General features: G+C 34.7%; 1 protein-coding gene and 1 pseudogene across 2 annotated transcripts; both read left to right on the top strand.

The window, feature by feature from the left end:
• Positions 1-457: 457 nt before the first annotated feature.
• Positions 458-12,435, top strand: LOC143228410 (astacin-like metalloprotease toxin 5; annotated as a pseudogene). The gene is made up of 7 exons (XR_013015327.1): positions 458-493; positions 4,033-4,255; positions 6,674-6,696; positions 8,306-8,381; positions 9,195-9,309; positions 11,166-11,344; positions 12,037-12,435. The product of XR_013015327.1 is annotated as an astacin-like metalloprotease toxin 5 (transcript).
• Positions 12,436-13,191: 756 nt separating this feature from the next.
• Positions 13,192-19,709, top strand: LOC143229909 (astacin-like metalloprotease toxin 5). Its single transcript, XM_076462779.1, has 6 exons — positions 13,192-13,350; positions 13,512-13,591; positions 15,481-15,556; positions 16,401-16,515; positions 18,372-18,550; positions 19,245-19,709. The coding sequence occupies exons 1-6, from the start codon at positions 13,302-13,304 to the stop codon at positions 19,463-19,465; spliced, it is 720 nt and encodes a 239-aa protein (XP_076318894.1). The 5' UTR covers positions 13,192-13,301; the 3' UTR covers positions 19,466-19,709.
• The last annotated feature ends 513 nt before the right edge of the window (positions 19,710-20,222 follow it).

Raw genomic sequence — 20,222 nt, 5'->3', positions numbered from 1 at the left:
CAGCACCTCTACGACAACAAGTAGCCTTCCGACTCATCAACTATGAACACTTCTTCCTCTCCATTGCATATACACTACATATAACTCACAGTATTGGCATATCTAAATGAGCAATTCAATGGAGGAGGGCCATTCAAAGGGCTTTAATAATATTTATTTCAGTTTGGAAAATAGAACTGGAAAGTACGGTGCAGCCCAGTTGAATAGACAACTCGTATCCTCACTACTATCACGATAAGGACTAATGGTCTGAGTTTAATGAGTTGTTTATTTGCTATACAAATCAGTTCGTTTGTTTGTATTTTGAATTTCGCACAAAGCTACTCGAGGGCTATCTGCCCTAGCCGTCCATAATTCAGCAATGTAAGACTAGAGAAAAGGCAACAATTCATTACCACCCACCGCCAACTCTTGGGCTACTATTTTACCAACGAATAATTGAATTGTTCGTCATATAATGACGTCTTTACGGCTAAAAGGGCCACCATGTTCGGTTTGACGGGGATTCGAACCCGCAACCGGTTACGAGTCGAGCGGGCTAACCTCGAGAGTAAATAAATACGTTAGACCAAAGTGAAATGGGCAAAGAAATAAAAAAGTGCGAACATCAAACCAGGGAAATTTTTCCATTTACAAAATAATTTGATTTTCATCTTTTTGGCATTAAATAGCTGTTAAACATTCAATGTCCGACAGCTACAGTGAAGCATGGGATGGACCAATACATTTCAATGGCTGTACCTGAGCCAAGCGTATCAGAAACTCCCATAAAATCGAAGGTGCCCTGACTGCTAGCATATATAGTGAGGTTCTAATCCACCATGGTTAAAATCTGATTAAAAGGTACGGATGCCACTGGAACACTCCCAGAAATGTCGTGACTTGAATCCCCGTCACACCAAACGTGCTTGCCCTTTCAGCCGTGAGGGCGTTATAATGTGACGTTCAATCCCACTATTCGTTGGTTAAAAAAAGAGCAGCCCAAGAGTTGGCGGTGGGTAGTTATGACTAGCTGACTTCCCTCTAGTCTTACACTGCGAAATTAGTGACGGCTAGCACAGATAGCCCTCGAGTAGCTTGCCGCGAAATTAAAAAAAAACAAACAGATAAACCCTTTACATTTCTGGGCTTATAATGACGTAACTAAAGATATTTGCTTTAAAACACGTATTTATCATTTAAGTACATCCCAAAATGAAAATCAATGCATTATTACAGTTCACATGAACTAGAACATATAGTGCAACGTGAAAAAATTTGAACATTAGGATTTTGTTTGTTTTTGAATTTCGCGCAAAGTTACAAGAGGGCTATCTGCACTAGCCGTCCCTAATTTGGCAGTGTAAGACTAGAGGGAAGGCAGCTAGTTATCACCACTCACCGCCAACTCTTGGGCTACTCTTTTACCTACCAACGAATAGTGGGAGTGACCGTGACATTATAAGACCCCCACGGCTGAAAGGGTGAGCATGTTTGGTGCGACGGGAATTCGAGCCCGCGACCCTCGGATTACGAATTGAACGCCTTAACCCACCTCGCCATGCTGGGCCTCAAATACTGCGAAGATATCTTAAAACATTTTAATCAGTTCTAAGACAGTGGCAACGTTCGTGGACAAAGCCACTGATGTATAACTCACAATGAATAATTGTGTCAAAACTTCTCTATTTCATTACACATTATTACCCGCACAAAAACTTGAAATAACATATTATAACTGATGTAGAATATTCTCTAGTCAGTTCGTCCATAAAATATTTATTTTAACTCTTTAGACTTTTCTTGAAAGCAACGTTTATAAATATTTTTAGTGACCTTTAGAATTCTTTGGATATCACACTTTAAAACTCTAAAGAATTATAATGAAATTCTTTAGATAATTTGTTCTCAAGCTTTTCAGGCTTGCGTTTTGTTTAAACATTTTTTGAGGCATTGTATAAAACTAATGTATATTAAAAAAACAACACAAAAATGTAATAGTGTGAGTATGATATGAAAATATGTGACTGTTTTTTTTTTCTTCTCATGCAATTGAAAAATATGCGACAAGTTTGTCAATTTCAAGTGAAATCAGTTTCAACATTAAGCCTTAATTTTAAAGTCAGAGATAGGAATGTAATTTCAAACACACTTTCGAAGTTGCAAACAACAGTTAAAACTTTTAAAGCAACAGGGTCAATAAATAATTTGCTCTAAACCGGAAAAAAAACTGTTACAAGAATATCGATAGCTCCAGACGAAGCCGTTAAAAGAAATAATTTTCCCCTCACAAGAAGCTTCGTCTAAGTTTACTTTTACTTTCTGTTAAAACGGTATAGAATTTTCATCTGTTCTCATGTTGGAGTTTTTAATTCACTGGTCTCCTGGTGCAAGTTGTAAATTTATAGATATATGAAACTAAACATTCGGGGATCGATTCCCACGGTAAACATAGCTAATGTAGCTTTACTCTAAAACAAATTAATTCACTGTTTACCACACACAATACCAGTAAAATATAACATTTCTGAAATTTTATCCTCACTGAGAAAAAACTTCCAAAACTCAAAATATTTTATATTAATTTATTTCTGCACCATCACCATTTGCTCCACGTATCACTAGCGGTTCGCTGACAGGTATATCGCAGTCTCAAATTCACTGCTTTAGAACTTTTTTGTGGCTAATGCATTAGATCTCCAAACCTTTTTTGCTTGTGAAAATTACTTAATTTATAATAACTTTATTCATTCTGTTGTTTTGCAGCCTCAAGAAGCATTCGTGTCTTCTCTTTCGAGTTTCGGTATCAATTGGACACGTGTAAAAAAGATAATCCAAGTACAGTTTTGGGTTTTCTTTGTCAGCTTACTCTTCATGAATGTTAAAATATTAATTCACCTCCAATACCGAACTCTCTGTAATATTCGTCTTATAAATGCCCATTTTCTCAATCAATTTAAAACTTATACATGTAATATGAAACATGATCCAGTTCTCAATAGTCTAAAACCCGAGAATTTAGTTTGTTTTCTACACACTATGATAGGCAGTTCCTTAAGATAGGGCACGACATGGCCAGGAGGTGGGTTAAGGCGTTCGACTCGTAATTTGACGGTCGCGGGTTCGAATCCCCGTCGCACCAAACATGCTCGCCCTTTCAACCGTGGGGGGCGTTATAATGTTGCGGTCAATCCCACTATTTGTTGGTAAAAGAGTAGCCCAAGAGTTGGCGGTGGGTGGTGAAGACTAGTTGCCTCAACTCTAGTCTCACACTGCTAAGTTGAGGACGGCTAGCGCAGATAGCCCTCGAATATTTCTGCGCGAAATTAAAAAAACAAACAAACTTTAAGATAAATTATAATCTATTTCAAAGAAAAATATCTTTGGTATCATACCGTGTAGCAAAATATGATTTTTTTTACAATCCTTATAGAGAAATTTATTAATTCAATTTATTTTTTCCTGTTTCAGCATTTTCTATTGTTTGATGAGCAAAAGAGCAAATTAATATTTAAATTATAAATTAGTATAAATAGCGTTAACAAGGTTTCGGGTAACTCCATCTCATCATTCATCATCAACCACTCGATTCCGTCAAGGAACATAGGGCCGCAATCACTTGCGGTTTCCTGAACAGGTATTTAAGTGAGTAGGTTGTTAGCCAACTGTACCGAGCCGTCCCTAATTTAGCAGTGCAAGACTAGAGGGAAGGCAGCTAGTCATCACCACCCACCGCCAACTCTTGGGCTACTCTTGTATCAACGAATAGTGGGATTGACCGTCACATTATAACGCCCCCACGGCTGAGAGGGCGAGCATGTTTGGCGCGAATCGGGCGCGAACCCGCGACCCTCAGATTACGAAGCGCACGCCTGAACGCTCGGCCATGCCGGGCCAACTCCACCTCAGTTGTTGTTAAAATGGAGATGGTTAAGGATGTGGTCTTAAGGAACATTATTTCGGGCCCGATTACTGGTGACTTTAAACCAGAAATAATGAAACCGATTGGACACTAAAAGATGATTATTTCATGTTTACATTTTTGCATTTAAGGTGACGGGCATTTTCAAGCCAACAATTCCACCATCCTTAGATTTTATTATTTTGATCTTAAAGCTGCCCATCGAGAATTTGTACAGAAGGCACCAAAGTGAAGTAATTCCTTTGATAGGACATAACATCAGTGCAGTGGTCCAGCTTGCTTGCCCGAAAAACAACTGTCGAATTCAAGAAAATCAAAGACATCCTTCTATTATTGAAAAGGAACTGGAGAAACGTAAGTTCAAATAACTGGTGAAGAAAAGTGATATTGCTAACAGTGTAAACATAGGTACAGACTACAAGAGGAACATAATGAAAACAGTGTAAACATAGGTACAGACTACAAGAGGAACATAATGAAAACAGTGTAAACATAGGTACAGACTAAACATAGGTACAGACTACAAGAGGAACATAATGAAAACAGTGTAAACATAGGTACAGACTACAAGAGTAACATAATGAAAACAGTGTAAACATAGGTACAGACTACAAGAGTAACATAATGAAAACAGTGTAAACATAGGTACAGACTACAAGAGTAACATAATGAAAACAGTGTAAACATAGGTACAGACTACAAGAGTAACATAATGAAAACAGTGTAAACATAGGTACAGACTACAAGAGTAACATAATGAAAACAGTGTAAACATATGTACAGACTACAAGAGGAACATAATGAAAACAGTGTAAACATAGGTACAGACTACAAGAGTAACATAATGAAAACAGTGTAAACATAGGTACAGACTACAAGAGTAACATAATGAAAACAGTGTAAACATAGGTACAGACTACAAGAGGAACATAATGAAAACAGTGTAAACATAGGTACAGACTACAAGAGTAACATAATGAAAACAGTGTAAACATAGGTACAGACTACAAGAGGAACATAATGAAAACAGTGTAAACATAGGTACAGACTACAAGAGTAACATAATGAAAACAGTGTAAACATAGGTACAGACTACAAGAGGAACATAATGAAAACAGTGTAAACATAGGTACAGACTACAAGAGGAACATAATGAAAACAGTGTAAACATAGGTACAGACTACAAGAGGAACATAATGAAAACAGTGTAAACATAGGTACAGACTACAAGAGGAACATAATGAAAAACGTGATGTACACGAACAGCCACCTGTTGAAAGTTTTTAATATTCTATTAACATAAGTCTTTAAAGCCTTGAATAACGTAGAATAAAATTAACTTGACCATCACCATGTGGTTAGTGAGGTCAACTTTAATAGTCTCTCTATTCTAGAATGAACCAAAGAGCTTGTCTGTCAAGGAACTACAGACAAAAGCTTGCCAGACCATAAGGGAAACTTCTCACATTTGGGCGTAAACTAGGTGACAATCTGCCATATATATAAACATGCACACAGTAAAAACACACATTTTTACTGCAATAATAAATTTATTATACTTGTCAATTTCTTCGTACATATAGGCAGTTCAGTCTCTCTTTTCATTCGTTTGCAACAATAAAGATGAAAATATACTTTGTTGGATAAGTTCCTTTTCTATAAAGTCTATTAGTACGTACTAAGTTAGTTTCTAAAACAGTTCGACCATATTGATGCTTTCTTTATTAATAAATCGAGAAAGAATACAGAAAAAATCATATCATTGTCTTCCACTTTTTAATAATATCATACAACAATACATATGATAGACGAGTTATGGTTCACTAATGTTCATAATTATTTATAGAAACCTAGAGTACACCAGAAGGAATACAAAGTTAGTGACAGAAATAGAAGAAGTTGGACTGTCTGTATCGAAACCCGGTTTCTAGCGTTGGAAGTTTGCAGACATACCATGAAGCAAGTATAGATTTTAGGATCAGATATCACACAGATCAAGATGTCATCAGTTTAGTGCTCACGATGTCTGATATAATTTTAATTTTTGGTCAAATTACGTAAACGTAACGAATTTAAAGTTTTTATAGAACCCACGAGGGTAGGTATTAGGAATGAACACAGTTCGGTCTCAGTGTTGATACATTTATTCATTCTGTTCAAATATACACTAAAATAAAATGTAATTATCGATTTATTTACTTGGAATTCAGCACAAAGCTACACAATGAGTAATCTGTGCTCTGTCTATCACGGATATCGAAACCCGGTTTCCAGCTTTGTAACTACGCAGTGAGGGTGGGGGGGAATTATAGATTTTGGGATGCAGAAAGGTATATGATATCATCAAACACACAACACAATTTTCTTATTCGCTTTCCCACAACAAACCTACCACCTGTTTCTTATCATGAATGATTCGTCCAAGGCTGATAACCTATTTTTATATGTTTTTGATCCTATTCGAAAACAAACATTCTATCTTTGCACTCGCTATAGCCAATTCTAGTGATAATGCTTCAAACTCACTTGCTGCTAAATGACATTTTCATCGCTGATAAGTAAGGTAAAAGTTCATTAAGTGAATGGAACATTACTTTTGATCAAATTATTAAGCAAGTCAGATAACACATAAAAAAAAAATTATATGTTTCGCGTTCCGGACTGTAGACCCAATGTCATGTGGGTCGTGACCGAATGACACAAAAAATGTATATAGCGTTCCATGTAGTCTTGGGTACGTTATAAGAAAAAGCGTCGTATACCACTAATAAGCCAAAATAATCAGCAAGTTGGCGGTGGGTGACGTTGATTCGATGTTTTACTTTTAACCTATAACTTTAAAACTCGCATGGGGAGTGAAGTACTTATGTGTAGCTTTGAGCTAAATTCTTTATAGAACAGACGATTAAACTATTTTAAATTTATTATACAGTTACTGATTATGCTTTATTCGTCATCAATGTTGATGCATTATTTAAGTTTTAAAAATAATTCTAAACTAGTGTCTATTGACCAGAAAATTGTATTGTAAAAAGGAAGGTGCACCTTAATTTGTTGCTATTATAAACTCGCATTCACCTAGATCCAGTTATATCCAGTTATGCAATATCATTTCCTGTGTTTTCTAATAAAATATTTTTTTTAAAAGAGACTTATAATAAATATTCAGCTTTCCTTTATAAGGCACAAACCATTAAACCGTGTAACAGAAGAATGGTTTTCCATTGCTACTACTAAAACTTCACCAAAAGGCTACTTTCAGAAACTCCATCAATGTAATTAAATTCACACCGTAACAGTTGTTATCAAGTTATTTTTTGGTAATATAAATTTCGTCTCAACACAGTTGTATCTGGGCCAGTCTGAAAAGCCAAGCTCGATATTGGTTGAAAAGCCCCGTTGTCGCTGTATATCACAGTTGAAGTATGGATAACATATTGTTAAGGCCCGGCATGGCCAAGCGTGTTAAGGCGTTCGGCTCGTAATCCAAGAGTCGCGGGTTTGAATCCCGGTCCCGCCAAACATGCTCGCTCTTTCAGCCGTGGGGGCGTTATAATGTTACGGTCAATACCACTATTTGTTGGTAAAAGAGTAGCCCAAGAGTTGGCGATGGGCGGTGATGACTAGTTACCTTCCCTCTTGTCTTACACTGCTAAATTAGGGACAGCTAGCGTAGATAGCGCTCGTGTAGCTTTGCGCGAATTAAAAAACAACAAAAACGAAAACAAAACAAACAAGCAGTTATACTCATTGGTTAACGCCTTTAAATATTGCTTGATTATATTCACATATATTTCGAAAATCCTCCTTCTAAGGAAATAAACATTTTTTTTTGCTGGTCATTTATACGTATCTGATGTCGAATCTATAGCTTACGACATACAGGCAGGAAAAATAATTGCAAATGACTAGTGTTTTTAGTCCGTACTTTGTGTTCGAACTGTGTCATTATCCTTTGCTTAAGTTTGAATTTTGTTGTAAGTTGTTACCGCAACCAACTTCTTATTTGAGTTAGTGTTAGTTTTTTTATTCATCTGATTTTAACTCCAACAATTAGATGTTGTTGTTGGGCTAACGATTAGATTCTCAAGTCGTACCAGTGTAAATAATTATCGCCAAGTGTATTACCTCTGATTTAAGTACACCTCTGAACTAGATTATTACATATATATCTTTTTTCAGGATATATTACTTTTTACTTCAGTGATACTTTATCAACTTTTACAAGTTATTAACGTTGCGGAAGTTTAACATGGGTTAAAAACAAACATTTAATAAAATTGAAATAATAGTTATGGGTCAACGAGCGTTTCTATAACATTGAAACAACGAACGAAATTCTTTATGTCAGAACATCTTTTGTTTGAATGTTCTCATAATACGTCGCATTTTTTTTTACTATAGGAAAAAGGTGCCCTTGTTAATGAAAACCAGCTCGGGGCAGGAGGTGTCATTCCATACGTTATCGATAATTTATCATGTAAGATACTCATTGTTATACGTATTAGTTAACTAAACAGACTTGTTCCATATTATATTATAATTATGAACATACGAGTAATTACATACAATTACATTGCGAAAATCCCTTCAACAAGAAAACTATTGTTGTATACATAACTGATTTAATTATATTACGTTACATTTTACAGTTTTTACAGCAAACTAGATTTGATTTTAGAACAAGTACAACGTTTTGATCACCGGATCAACCATTTTCTGGTACACATGAGTACGCTTGTTGTGTAGAAATGATCATTAGGAATCACAGTAAAAACAAAGACTCCATTTCATTTTGCTGTTTGCATATAATAATTTGTACTAGGACGTGAGAATAATATTTATTTAATTAGCTACAGTAGAGAGTTTGCTTTGGTCAAAGTTAATATTAATTTTGCTGCAATAATATATGACAATTAAGCATTGGATGCTATAGAAAATACGTTCCCACGTGAATATACGTTCCTATTTTAAATTATTATGTTTCCTTGAAATTAATCTATTTTACTGTTATAGTTCTTGATGTTCATTGTTAACATCTGTACAGAGGAGAGCTTTCAAAGAACTTTATTCAAATCTATGCGAAACATTTTATTAAGTAAACCTGTTACTACATGTGAGATGTTGAAGTCCTAATTATCCATATTGGGCGTCATATTTTTAACTCTTTTTGTCTTCATAGTAGATTTTAATTTTAAGTAAAAAGCAGTTGTTTTACTTGTTTTTAAGTTGATTTTATTGTCCAAGATGAGTTGAAAACAGTACTATTACATTTAGTTGGTTCTCCTAATAGCTGGTCTCCAAGGAAAGATACGCAGTGCCATAGCTCAATATCACACCTTCACTTGTTTGAGATTTAAGTTGAGAACTACTGAGAGAAACTACATTCGAATGTTTCAAGGCCAAGGGTAAGGTTAGAATTGTAAACTATGGTTTCAGTTTATATGAATAAGAAAAATATATACATTTCAGTTTTTTCAACAATAACAGAAATTCAAAATAATTTCTATTACTGAATTACTTGGTACTGATATCATGAGACAGTTTAATGTGATAGATGTATTAAAACATAAAAATTGCAAATTAGGGCTCATAAATGAATCTGGGTAAGAAATCGATTAATTCATAACTTACAAATTTGATTTTTGTTCGTAACACCAACACCTTAGGACTTATGTTAGGATACAATCGAATACCAAACAATATTAAGTAATAAGGCAATATAGAAATGGCTCACTTCACACAGATGTACGAGTGTAAACGTGAAGTATATAATTTAGAATAGGCGAGGCTTACCGATTGGTTGTCACCAACTTTGGGGGTCTTCCCTTCATAAAACCTTGGTTACGATTCTCTAAGACAGAATAAAAGAACTCGTACTGTCGCTCTACTCTAAAATATAAACAAAGAAATAGTAAATAATGCAATTCGAAAGTTGGTATTATATCTAATGTTTTTGTTATGTTAGAAAATGTATCGAAACAATACCAGGACTTGTTCTCCATTATTAATTCTATTTTTTTGTAAGTAACCACAAATCTACACAACGGGCTATACGTACTCTGCCCATAACAGGTATCAAAACTCGGTTTCTAACGTGGCAAGTCAGCAGACAAATTGCTGTGCCACTGGGGCTGCATCGTTAATAAAAAAACATTAAAACATGTTTAAATTTGCAGCCAAGATAATGATTTGTTGAAAACTAATGGTAAAATATAATAACCAAATCTTTCTGAACTAAAATAGTCGCTTGAGACATTGCGTATACGATAAAGTGTGCACAAAACACAATTAGTTTCAGAGAAATGGCAACTTAAGTACTTTAAAATATGTTAGTTTCTGCAAATAAACTGTTTAAACTCATTAAATAACTTACATTTCTTGACAACGACTACTTGTTTTAATATTTACAAACAGAGCTGCTTGATTTCGAAACAAAAAATAAGCCATACGAGCTCCTAGGACAAGACTTAAACAGACTACACCTTGACCAACAAACTTTAAGCAGTTTTAACCATTTTAAGAAGCTACAGTTGCACATTACAACAACAACTATTAACAAACCAACTGAAATATTTTCATTCATCAGCTGAAAGAAGAAAAACATTGTTTGTGCCTTACCACAACTATCTTTGTTTCATTACAATAGTTATCCCGTGAAATATGATTTTTGTTTTGAATTTCGCTCAAAGCTACTCGAGGGTTATCTGCGCTAGCCGTCCCTAATTTAGCAGTGTAAGAGAAGAGGGAAGGCAGCTAGTCATCACCACCCACCGCCAACTTTTGGGCTACTCTTTTATCAATGAATAGTGGGATTGACCGTCACATATAACGCCCCCACGGCTGAAAGGGCGAGAACGTTTTGGTGCGATCGGGATTCGAACATGCGACCCTCAGATTGCCCTGTGAAATAGTTTAAACTAATTAGTTATAATTCATTACTGTTAACCGAGCATTTTGATCAATTATTAAGTCTTCTGAAAACGGTAGTGAATGTCTTATATTTATAACATTACGGTGATTCAGAAACAGATATTGATATAGTATGTGTACTTTATATTTTAAAGGTGTTATTCAGTGAAACCAAAGGGAACAAATATTATATACGTATGTGTCAAAAATGTGTTAAAAATGTCTTATTATCTATTATTCTTCCTTCGTGTCTACATTTTTGTAACTTATTTCTCTCTGAATTTCGCTTTGTTTTAGAAAGACTTTAGAGAACGTCAAACACAAACCTTAGCAACATTTTTATTTACTGCAGGTGTTACTCCTATATTGGAAATATCCACATAGGAGCGAAGGACCTGTCGCTGGGAGGCGGATGTGAATATGTTGAAACCGCTGTTCATGAGTTGGGTCACGCTGTAGGTTTCTGGCATGAACACAGCAGATCTCACCGTGATGATTACTTAATTATCATGTAGAATAATATTCAGGCTGGTGAGTTTGAATATTTCCTTTGGTAAACGTGTAAAAATCGGTGTGTTAGCTACAGTCAGCAAAAAGATAAGGCAGCTAGTCGTCACCACCAACTGCCACCTCTTGAGCTACTACTCTACCAACGAATAGTGTGATTGACTATAACATTATAACGCCCCCACATATGAAAGGGAGAGCATGTTTGGTGTGACTGGGATTAGAACCCGCGACTCTCAGTTAAGTGCCTTGTCCACTTATCCATGCAAGGACCCAATTTTAATGAAATTGAATTAACTTTCCTCATGTAAGTAACTTTTTTTACGAATTTTATACTATCCCACTGGTCAACAGCGTGTCTGCAGATTTACAACAACAAAAATATGGGTTTCAATATGCGTGGTGGCCAAAGTACAGACAACTCGTTGTGTGCCTCTGTGCTTAACAGTAACCAAGCAAACCTCGCACTGGTATATCACATGTTTTATCAAAAGATATAATAATATTGGTAAACTTTAAATATAAATAACGCGAGTTTATTTTTGCTACGCCAGACCGTAATAACTATAATTCAGGTCATGTACTTGTAAAACACATGTTATTCTAACTTATGACAACAAATATCTGAAATGTACTCAAAATTGAAAAAGCTCTAATTTTTAGCGTGGCAGCTGTACAATAAAACTGAACTTTATTGTTTTCTCTACTTTTTCTAGGTATGGAAACTCAGTTTGAAAAACTCAGAGAAGATCAAAACAGATTATTAACTGACTTCGATTACGATTCAATTATGTTGTACGATGGAAAGTCATTCTCAAAGGACAATGTCTCGAAAACAATGATAGCCAAAAGTGGAAAATTTCTGAAAGAAGTTTATGATAAGCCAGGTTTCAGTCAAAACGACATAAAGCGTATCAAGATGCTCTATAAGTATTAAAATGAAATACTGACTTCTAAACAAAGATGTGTTTAATAATTGGAAGAAACGCATGAATTTTACTACTGTTTCACAAGTGATCTAATAAGCTAAAAGTATACTATTTAAATTATATGTACTGTGTTAGTAACAAGTACAAAGTTACAACTGAAGCGTCGAAACTTCACTGAAATTACAAGTTATTTGTTACTTTACTTATTTTGATTAAATAAAACTGTCTTATTTTCCTTGAAACATTGTACTTTCATCACCTTGAGCGTATTTTCACTTCTTTATGAACATTCGTAGGCAATGTAAAGATTGTTTGATGAGCAACAAATTGAGTCAAAATCACGTAGTATATTTTTCCAACATCTTTGATAACCCAGTATCTATGGACCTAAAAGGAACATATATATTAGTACATTGATTTAAACAATTTACCGATAGATTAAGCGACAATAATTGTTTGTTTGTTTTGAATTTCGCGCAAAGCTACTCGGGGGGCTATCTGCACTAGCCGTCCCTAATTTAGCAGTGTAAGACTGAGATGGAAGGCAGAGAGTCATCACCACCCACCGCCAACTCTGACGGTCAATCCCTGTTAGTTGGTGTAAGTTCATTTCTTGTACTTATTTTGATTAAATAAAACTGTCTTATTTTCCTTGAAACATTGTACTTTCATCACCTTGAGCTCACTTCTTTATGAACATTCGTAGGCAATGTAAAGATTGTTTGATGAGCAACAAATTGAGTCAAAATCACGTAGTATATTTTTCCAACATCTTTGATAACCCAGTATCTATGGACCTAAAAGGAACTCTTACCAACGAATAATGGAATTCAACGTCACATTATAACGCTTCCCCGGCTTAAAGGTTGGGCATGTTTACTGCGACCGGGATTCGAAACTTAACCCGAAAAGAAATATCCGCCTGACCTGATGTAAGGTTCCCATAGAAGACAAAAGTCAGGCTCTGGGGTCTTTAAATACGCTAACAGCGCTGAGGAGTCTCATTTTCTTTTGTTCTGGACACTGGTGTCGAGGCTAGTAAATTTTAAAAAATGAATGCCTTATTCCTTACTCTCACGGTCGTCGTCACGGCCTCGGCAGGTAATTTTTTATCATTGTTTTGTTATTCAAACATTTTTCTTCAGCACAGCTAGTCATTGTGAAACAATTTTTTGTCAGTTCTAACATCACAGGCCTTTAATTTAATGTGAACATTCTCATTAAACTATATAGAATTATTATTCTGTTTTGTATTCTTTTAGGAGTCATTAACCTCGGAGACCTACCCATGCAAAATCCTGACCTTTTTGAAGGTGACATTATGGGGGTCAAAAATGCAGAAGTAAGGTTACCTTTTCAAAAACTTACCAAGCTCTCAAGTTATCTCGATAAAATTTCGAACTTATCTCATTAGTAATTAATAAACATTTATTTTATATGATCAACTACAATATCAAGAAATTCGATAAAGTTTTAAAGTTACTTATGTTTATAATTAAGTTACAGATATTCAGAGTCATTTTAACAGTACTAAACTTAGTCATGTTGTTCTAACAATACCTTGAAATACCTGCGTAAAACACGAACGGTTTATTTTGGAATAATACATTTTATACTCTCTAAGTTATGAATATGTGAAAATTATATTTCTTTAGAATCTTCAATGATGTGTAACAACATTCTCAAATAGTTTGATTTGATTTTTTGAATTTCGCGCAAAGCTACTCGACAGCTATCTGTGCTAGCCGTCCCTAATTTTGCAGTGTAAGACTAGAGGGAAGTCAGCTAGTCATCACCATCCAAGGCCAATTCTTGAGCTACTTTTTTTACCAACGAATAGCGAGATTGACCGTTACATTATGACGCCCCCAAGGCTGAAAGGGCGAGCTATTTTAGTGCGACGGGGATTCGAACCTTCGAACCTCGGATTACGCGTCGAACGCCTTAATCCACGTGGCCATGCTGGACCCTCAAATTATTTCTCCTGTTCATTATAAATAACGATTCACATATTACAATTTTGTGTTTCTAACGCTATGATCTGATCGCACATAACTGAAGATGCCTCATAGAACTAAACGATTATAAATTACGATAAAACTTTCAATTCATCATGACTGAAATTTAGCTTTTCAATTTTATGAAACAGCTGTTACATTTAATAACAGCAGAAGTCACATTCTTCAATTGTTTATTAAATAAACTCATTAGCATATCAATGAGCGAATAAAAATTATATTTACTTCAAACAGTATCTTCGTCAATTCGGGCAGGTTAATTATACCCTGGCCAGATGGTTAAGGCACTCGACTCCCTAATCTGAGGGTCACGGGTTCTAATCCCCGTCACACCAAACATGCTCGCTCTTTCAGCCGTGGGGAGCTACAATGAGCGGTCAACCTATTCGTTAGTAAAAGAGTAGCCCAAGAGTTGACGATGGGCGATGATGATTAGCTATCTTCCCTCTAGTGAGTCTAGTCTTACACTCCTAAATTTGGGACGGCTAGCGTAGATAGCCCTTGTATAGCTTTGCGCGAATTAAAAAAACAAAACAAAAAAAAACAATTATACTCATTGGTTAACGCCTTTAAATATTGCTTGATTATATTCACATATATTTTGAAAATCCTCCTTCTAAGGAAATAAACATTTTTTTTTTTTTTTGCTGGTAATTTATTCGTATCTGATGTCGAGTCTTTAGTCACGACATATAGGCAAGAAAAATAATTGCAAATGACTAGTGTTTTTTAGTCCGTACTTTGTGTTCGAACTGTGTCATTATCCTTTGCTTAAGTTTGAATTTTGTTGTAAGTTGTTACCGCAACCAACTTCTTACTTTAGTTAGTGTTAGTTCTTTTATTCATCTGATTTTAACCATAACGATTAGATGTTGTTGTTGTTGTGGTTAGATTCTCAAATCGAACCAGTGTAAATAATTATCGCCAAGTGTATTACCTCTGATTTAAGTACACCTCTGAATTAGTTTATCATATATATATCCTTTTTCAGGATATATTACTTTTTACTTCAGTGATACTTTATCAACTTTTACAAGTTATTAACGTTGCGGAAGTTTAACATGGGTTAAAAACAAACATTTAATAAAATTGAAATAATAGTTATGGGTCAACAAGCGTTTCTATAACATTGAAACAACGAACGAAATTCTTTATGTCAGAACATCTTTTGTTTGAATGTTCTTATAATACGTCGCATTTTTTTTTACAATAGGAAAGAGGTGCCCTTGTTAATGATAACCAGCTCTGGGCAGGAGGTGTCATTCCATACGTTATCGATAATATACCAAGTAAGATACTCATTGTTATACGTATTAGTTAACTCAACAGACTTGTTCCATATTATATTATAATTATGAACATACGAATAATTACATACAATAATATTGCGAAAATCCCTTCAACAAGAAAACTATTGTTGTATACATAACTGATTTAATTATATTACGTTACATTTTACAGTTTTTACAGCAAACTAGATTTGTTTTTAGAACAAGTACAACGTTTTGATCACCGGATCAACCATTTTTTGGTACACCTGAGTACGCTTGTTGTGTAGAAATGATCATTAGGAATCACAGTAAAAACAAAGACTCCATTTCATTTTGCTGTTTGCATATAATAATTTGTACTAGGACGTGAGAATAATATTTATTATTGCAGTAATTTATTATTACATTATTTAATATTAGCTACAGTAGAGAGTTTGCTTTGGTCAAAGTTAATATTAATTTTGCTGCAATAGTACATGACAATTAAGCTTTGGATGCTACAGAATATACGTTCCCACGTGAATATTCGTTCCTATTTTAAATTATTATGTTTCCTTGAAATTAATCTATTTTACTGTTATAGTTCTTGATGTTCATTGTTAACATCTGTACAGAGGAGAGCTTTCAAAGAACTTTTTTTTCAAATCTATGTGGAAAATTTTATTAAGTCAACCTGTTACTACACGTGAGATGTTGAAGTCCTAATTATCCATATTGGGCGTCATATTTTTAACTCTTTTTGTCTTCATAGTAGATTTTAATTTTAAGTAAAAAGCAGTTGTTTTACTTGTTTTTAAGTTGATTTTATTCTCCAAGATGAGTTGAAAACAGTACTATTACATTTAGTTGATTCTTTTAATAGCTGGTCTCCAAGGAAAGATACGCAGTGCCATAGCTCAATATCACACCTTCACTTGTTTGAGATTTAAGTTGAGAACTACTGAGAGAAACTACGTTCGAATCTTTCAAGGCCAAGGGTAAGGTTAGAATTGTAAACTATGGTTTCAGTTTATATGAATAAAAAAATATATACATTTCAGTTTTTCAATAATAACAGAAATTCAAAATAATTTCTATTACTGAATTACTTGGTACTGATATCATGAGACAGTTTAATGTGATAGATGTATTAAAACATAAAAATTGCAAATTAGGGCTCATAAATGAATCTGGGTAAGAAATCGATTAATTCATAACTTACAAATTTGATTTTTGTTCGTAACACCAACACCTTAGGACTTATGTTAGGATACAATCGAATACCAAACAATATTAAGTAATAAGGCAATATAGAAATGGCTCACTTCACACAGATGTACGAGTGTAAACGTGAAGTATATAATTTAGAATAGGGGAGGCTTAACGATTGGTTGTCACCAACTTTGGGGGTCTTGCCTTCATAAAATCTTGGTTACGATTCTCTAAGACAGAATAAAAGAACTCGTACTGTCGCTCTACTCTAAAATATAAACAAAGAAATAGTAAATAATGCAATTCGAAAGTTGGTATTATATCTAATGTTTTTTGTTATGTTAGAAAATGTATCGAAACAATACCAGGACTTCTTATCCATTATTAATTCTGTTTTTTTGTAAGTAACCACAAAGCTACACAAAGGGCTATACGTGCTCTGCCCATAACAGGTATCAAAACTCGGTTTCTAACGTGGCAAGTCAGCAGACAAATTGCTGTGCCACTGGGGCTGCATCGTTAATAAAAAACATTAAAACATGTTTAAATTTGCAGCCAAGATATTGATTTGTTGAAAACTAATGGTAAAATATAATAACCAAATCTTTCTGAACTAAAATAGTCGCTTGAGACATTGCGTATACGATAAAGTGTGCACAAAACACAATTAGTTTCAGAGAAATGGCAACTTAAGTACTTTAAAATATGTTAGTTTCTGCAAATAAACTGTTTAAACTCATTAAATAACTTACATTTCTTGACAACGACTACTTGTTTTAATATTTACAAACAGAGCTGCTTGATTTCGAAACAAAAATAAGCCATACGAGCTCCTAGGACAAGACTTAAACAGACTACACCTTGACCAACAAACTTTAAACAGTTTTAACCATTTTAAAAGCAACAGTAGCACATTACAACAACAACTATTAACAAACTAACTGAAATGTTTTCATTCATCAGCTGAAAGAAGAAAGAAGTTGTTTGTGCCTTACCACAACTATCTTTGTTTCATTACAATAGTTATCCCGTGAAATATGATTTTTGTTTTGAATTTCGCTCAAAGCTACACCAGGGCTATCTGCGCTAGCCGTCCCTAATTTAGCAGTGTAAGACAAGAGGGAAGGCAGCTAGTCATCACCACCCACCGCCAACTTTTGGGCTACTCTTTTACCAATGAATAGTGGGATTGACCGTCACATATAACGTCCCCACGGCTGAAAGGGCGAGCACGTTTTGGTGCGATCGGGATTCGAACTCACGACCCTTGTATTACCCTGTGAAAGAGTTTAAACTAATTAGTTATAATTCATTACTGTTAACCGAGCATTTTGATCAATTTTTAAGTATTCTTAAAACGGTAGTGAATGATTTATTTTTATAACATTACGGTGATTCAGAAACAGATATTGATATTCTATGTGTACTTTATATTTTAAAGGTGTTATTCAGTGAAACCAAAGGGAACAAATATTATATACGTATCTGTCAAAAGTGTGTTAAAAGGTGTTTAGTTATTATCTATTATTCTTCCTTCGTGTCTACATTTTTGTAACTTATTCCTCTCTGAATTTCGCTTTGTTTTAGAAAGACTTTAGAGAACGTCAAACACAAACCTTAGCAATATTTTTATTTACTGCAGGTGTTACTCCTATCTTGGAAATGCCCACATAGGAGCGCAGGAGCTGTCGCTGGGAACAGGATGTGAATATATTGGAACCATTGTTCATGAGTTGGGTCACGCTGTAGGTTTCTGGCATGAACAGAACAGATCTGACCGTGATGACTACTTAATTATCATGTGGAATAATATTCAGGCTGGTGAGTTTGAATATTTCCTTTGGTAAACGTGTAAAAATCGGTGTGTTAGCTACAGTCAGCAAAAAGATAAGGCAGCTAGTCGTCACCACCAACTGCCACCTCTTGAGCTACTACTCCACCAACGAATAGTGTGATTGACTATAACATTATAACGCCCCCACATATGAAAGGGAGAGCATGTTTGGTGTGACTGGGATTCGAACCCGCGACTCTCAGTTAAGTGCCTTGTCCACTTATCCATGCAAGGACCCAATTTTAATGAAATTGAATTAACTTTCCTCATGTAAGTAACTTTTTTTTACGAATTTTATACTATCCCACTGGTCAACAGCGTGTCTGCAGATTTACAACAACAAAAATATGGGTTTCAATATGCGTGGTGGCCAAAGTACAGACAACTCGTTGTGTGCCTTTGTGCTTAACAGTAACCAAGCAAACCTCGTACTGGTATTTCACATGTTTTATCAAAATATAGAATAATATTGGTAAAATTTAAATATAAATAACGCGAGTTTATTTTTGCTACGCCAGACCGTAATAGCTATAATTCAGATCATGTACTTGTAAAACACATGTTATCCTAATTTATGACAACAAATATCTGAAATGTACTCAAAATTGAAAAAGCTCTAATTTTTAGCGTGGCAGCTGTACAATAAAACTGAACTTTATTGTTTTCTCTACTTTTTTCTAGGTATGGATAGTCAGTTTGTAAAACTCAGAGAAGATCAAAACAGATTATTAACTGACTTCGATTACGATTCAATTATGTTGTACGGTGAAAAGTCATTCTCAAAGGACAAAATCTCGAAAACAATGATAGCCAAAAGTGGAAAATTTCTGAAAGAAGTTTATGATAAGCCAGGTTTCAGTCAAAACGACATAAAGCGTATCAAGATGCTCTATAAGTGTTAAAATGAAATACTGACTTCTAAACAAAGATGTGTTTAATAATTGGAAGAAACGCATGAATTTTACTACTGTTTCACAAGTGATCTAATAAGCTAAAAGTATACTATTTAAATTATATGTACTGTGTTAGTAACAAGTACAAAGTTACAACTGAAGCGTCGAAACTTCACTGAAATTACAAGTTATTCTAAGTTCATTTCTTGTACTTATTTTTGATTAAATAAAACTGTCTTATTTTCCTTGAAAACATTGTACTTTCATCACCTTGAGCGTATTTTCACTTCTTTATGAACATTCGTAAGCAATGTATAGATTGTTTGATGAGCAACAAATTAAGTCAAAATCACGTAGTATATTTTTCCAACATCCTTGATAACCAAGTATGTATGGACCAAAAAGGAACACATACATTAGTACATTGCTTTAAATAATTTACCGATAGATTAAGCGACAGTAATTGTTTGTTTGTTTTAAATTTCGCGCAAAGCTACTCGGGGGGCTATCTGCGCTAGCCGTCCCTAATTTAGCAGTGTAAGACTGAGATGGAAGGCAGCTAGTCATCACCACCCACCGCCAACTCTTGGACTACTCTCTTACCAACGAATAATGGGATTGAACATCACATTATAACGCCCTCCCCGGCTGAAAGGTTGGGCATGTTTACTGCGACCGGGATTCGAAACTTAACCCACTTGGCCATGCCGGGCCTGAAAAATAATCGTTCAGAAATAAATTAAATTAGAAACAAGATGATGAAATA

This window comes from Tachypleus tridentatus, chromosome 10 (genome assembly GCF_004210375.1).
Source record: "Tachypleus tridentatus isolate NWPU-2018 chromosome 10, ASM421037v1, whole genome shotgun sequence".
Lineage (NCBI taxonomy): Eukaryota > Metazoa > Arthropoda > Merostomata > Xiphosura > Limulidae > Tachypleus > Tachypleus tridentatus.
Note: the sequence above shows the minus strand (reverse complement) of the source record. Positions and strands in the feature narration are given on the sequence as shown.